Source organism: Polyodon spathula, chromosome 9, assembly GCF_017654505.1.
Source record: "Polyodon spathula isolate WHYD16114869_AA chromosome 9, ASM1765450v1, whole genome shotgun sequence".
NCBI classification, from domain to species: domain Eukaryota; kingdom Metazoa; phylum Chordata; class Actinopteri; order Acipenseriformes; family Polyodontidae; genus Polyodon; species Polyodon spathula.
This window is the reverse complement of record NC_054542.1, coordinates 20,807,973-20,811,196: the sequence shown is the minus strand read 5'-3', so window position 1 is coordinate 20,811,196 and position 3,224 is coordinate 20,807,973. Positions and strand designations below refer to the sequence as shown.

The 3,224-nt window shown below is 40.3% G+C and overlaps 1 protein-coding gene across 1 annotated transcript in view; it reads left to right on the top strand.

The window, feature by feature from the left end:
- The first annotated feature begins 1,904 nt into the window (after positions 1-1,904).
- Positions 1,905-3,224, top strand: part of gpr45 (G protein-coupled receptor 45) — a 1,433-nt gene continuing 113 nt past the window's right edge. The window contains exon 1 of the mRNA XM_041258573.1: positions 1,905-3,224. This exon is cut by the window's right edge and continues 113 nt beyond it. Coding sequence (XP_041114507.1) covers positions 2,071-3,192 — 1,122 coding nt within the window. The 5' untranslated portion in view covers positions 1,905-2,070 and the 3' untranslated portion in view covers positions 3,193-3,224.

Below are 3,224 nucleotides of genomic sequence, written 5' to 3'. Positions count from 1 at the left end.
AACAGGAGTTTAAAAGGCGATATCGTTTATCCAAGGCGGCAGTCAGAAGACAGATAGACTGCAAAGTAGAGGAAGAGGAGGGTATTTTATGACATAGGATCCTTATTGCGTGTTTTGAAAATACGTAATGTGATTGCACTGTGGGCAGACAGCAAACGTGTTGCGCGGAACAGCTGATTGCAACTACAAAACGGCTTTTATCACGGTGACTGTTAATGTGCAATTACTATTGACATTTTATAAAACCAATATGCTGATGAAACATACACAAAATGAGTGATACAATACATCTGATATGATATATCTTTTAAATTTCTCATTACCCGCTTCTGAAAGCTGCCAGTAAGTATTATCATCGATGACATGTCGATAAGGAAGAACTGTATTTACTGCGCATGCGCCGTGGAACAGGCCAGTGCTCAGAAAATCGCATTTTTCATAATAATTACATATTGTCATACTTTGCTAATGTTGCTGTTTTCTACAAAAGGCCTTTGGGAAAATGTGAAATCTACTTTAAAAGTTTGATACATTTTTTTTTAACATTCAACTCTCTATTGAAATGTTTTTTTTTTGCCGAACTCTGTCTATATCGCAATGCTTTGCGCGCAGTGAGACGGAAGTCTCCATTGAAAATCAGCAGAGTCGAGTATCTTGTTAAATAGAATATCTTTTGAAACTCCCTTTCTAATAAACTGGAATATTATTGACTGATGCAGTTTTGAATGAGGCGGGATTTCCATTGGTTAAAATTTCAGTGTGTGCACCCATTGGCAAGAAGGGTGTTTTCGGCACAGTGCGAGATTGATAGTTGGAGGTTTGTCTGATTGATTGGAAATTTGCAGGTCAAGTGCCAAGCAAACGCTATTAGATGAAGTAACAAATAAGTTTATGAATTACTGTATGAATTGACCAATTGCTGGACAAATTGACCAGTTCATGAATTGACAAACAAATTGACAAATGAATGGCTGGATAGTTTTTGGCACAAATGGCGCTCCATACCCAATGCTATCACAATGCTCCTTCTATTGATGCATGCAAATTGGGTATCATTGACGTAAAGGCTGTATATCTGGGGCAAAGGATGGTCAGACGCTCCGCACAATCTCTGTTGGTGTTGCTTTACTCTAGTTTCAGCCTTTTCCACATTTTTTTAAAGTGTGATATTGTTCCTGTCCTAAGGCATACATTGGGCAAATGGTTCACAAGCAAGGGAGCCTAGGGGCTGGCAAAGCAATAACAACAGTAAAGGTAAGCATGCAAACTGCCAAAAAAATGCAGAAATATTCCTTATCAAATAGAATATTTTTCTGTATAATGTCAAAATACAGAAATAGAACATCTGTAGGTAAATGACCATGTGGTTGAATTCAGTTGTAATGTCTAATGCTTCAACATTTGCCTGTCAGTTGTAAAAATCTGTATACCGTGGGAGTAATTTTAAATCTGCAGTCTTCAATGTTTACAAAAATCATTCTTGAATCCTGGGGAACATTTTCAACATTCTTCAATAGTTTAGGCTTCTGAGCATTTTATTAAAAGACAGTTACAATTAGATATATTATATTTATTTAAACTGATTTCATTTAAAAAATCCAAATGGGCTGATATAAAAAATCTGTCGGTACTTGTATCTACTGTGGTTGAGATCAATTGAATTGACCCCATTGTTGGATTAACCATGTCATCATTACTTAAGTCTACCTCTTTGTATATGCTGTCACACTATGAAGTAAGCTGCCATCACCCTGCTACTACTTGCAGCAGCACAGGGTATCAATGCCATATATAAACTCTCATACTGATAGCTGTAATTTCTTATTTACGGGGAGGGATAAATGGTATTTATATGCTTGTTTTAATTATCCCATTGTTTTTTTGTTTTTTTCAGGTACAATACCCAACATGACTTGCTTAAAGATGCACTGCACAGCCTCAAAACCATCCAACAGAATGCTAGGTGCCCTTTATGTAAAAATATGTACTGGAATGAATCACTATGCATTTGAACATTGGTACTCTCTCATCGTGATAACTCACTGCTGTTAAATACTCGCCGCCTTTAAAATGGCTGCTTGCAACAGCAGTTTACTGGTGGCTGGTGAGCTGCAAGACTCCAATACGTCAAGCCTCTCAGTTGTCGGATATACAACTCTGCCCATTCATCTAAGGATATTGTTGGCAGCAGTCATGATAGGTATGGTTGCCATCAGTTTCTTGGGCAATTCTATAGTCTGTCTGATAGTCTACCAGAAACCAGCCATGCGGTCTGCCATCAATCTGCTTTTGGCAACCCTTGCCTTTTCTGACATAATGCTTTCCCTCCTTTGTATGCCTTTCACCGTTGTTAGCATTATTACCGTCGACTGGCAATTTGGAGTCTATTTCTGTAAGATATCAGCAATGCTCTACTGGTTCTTTGTCCTGGAAGGAGTTTCGATACTCTTAATCATCAGTCTTGACCGCTTCTTAATCATCGTTCAGCGACAAGACAAACTCAACCCATACCGTGCCAAAATAATGATCACCGTTTCTTGGCTACTCTCGTTTTGCATCGCTTTCCCATCAGTGGTGGGCAGCACTGTTGTGGATGTGCCAACCCGGGCTCCCCAGTGCGTTTTGGGTTATACAGAGTCCCCTGCAGACAGGGCCTATGCTGTTCTGCTGGTGGTGGCAGTTTTCTTCATCCCTTTCAGTGTCATGCTTTACTCCTACCTCTGTATCCTCAACACGGTGCGCCGCAACGCAGTGCGAATTCACAACCACGCAGACAGCTTGTGCCTGAGCCAAGTCAGCAAACTAGGCCTCATGGGCTTGCAGCGGCCCCAACAGATGAATGTAGACATGAGTTTCAAAACCAGAGCGTTCACCACCATTCTGATCCTTTTCATCGGTTTCTCTATCTGCTGGCTGCCCCACACAGTGGTGAGCTTGCTCTCTGTGTTCAGTCGTCGTTTCTACTACAGCCCATCCTTTTATGTCATCAGTACTTGTGTGCTCTGGCTGAGTTACCTGAAGACCGTCTTTAACCCCATTATATACTGTTGGCGGATTAAAAAGTTTAGAGAAGCATGCATGGAGTTCATGCCCAAAACTTTCAAGATCCTCCCCAAAGTGCCTGGAAGGACCAGAAGGAGAATAAGGCCAAGTACTATTTATGTCTGTAGTGAACATCAGTCTACTGTTTAAAAAAGAGTCCTTAGCAAAAGTACCAATTTAAT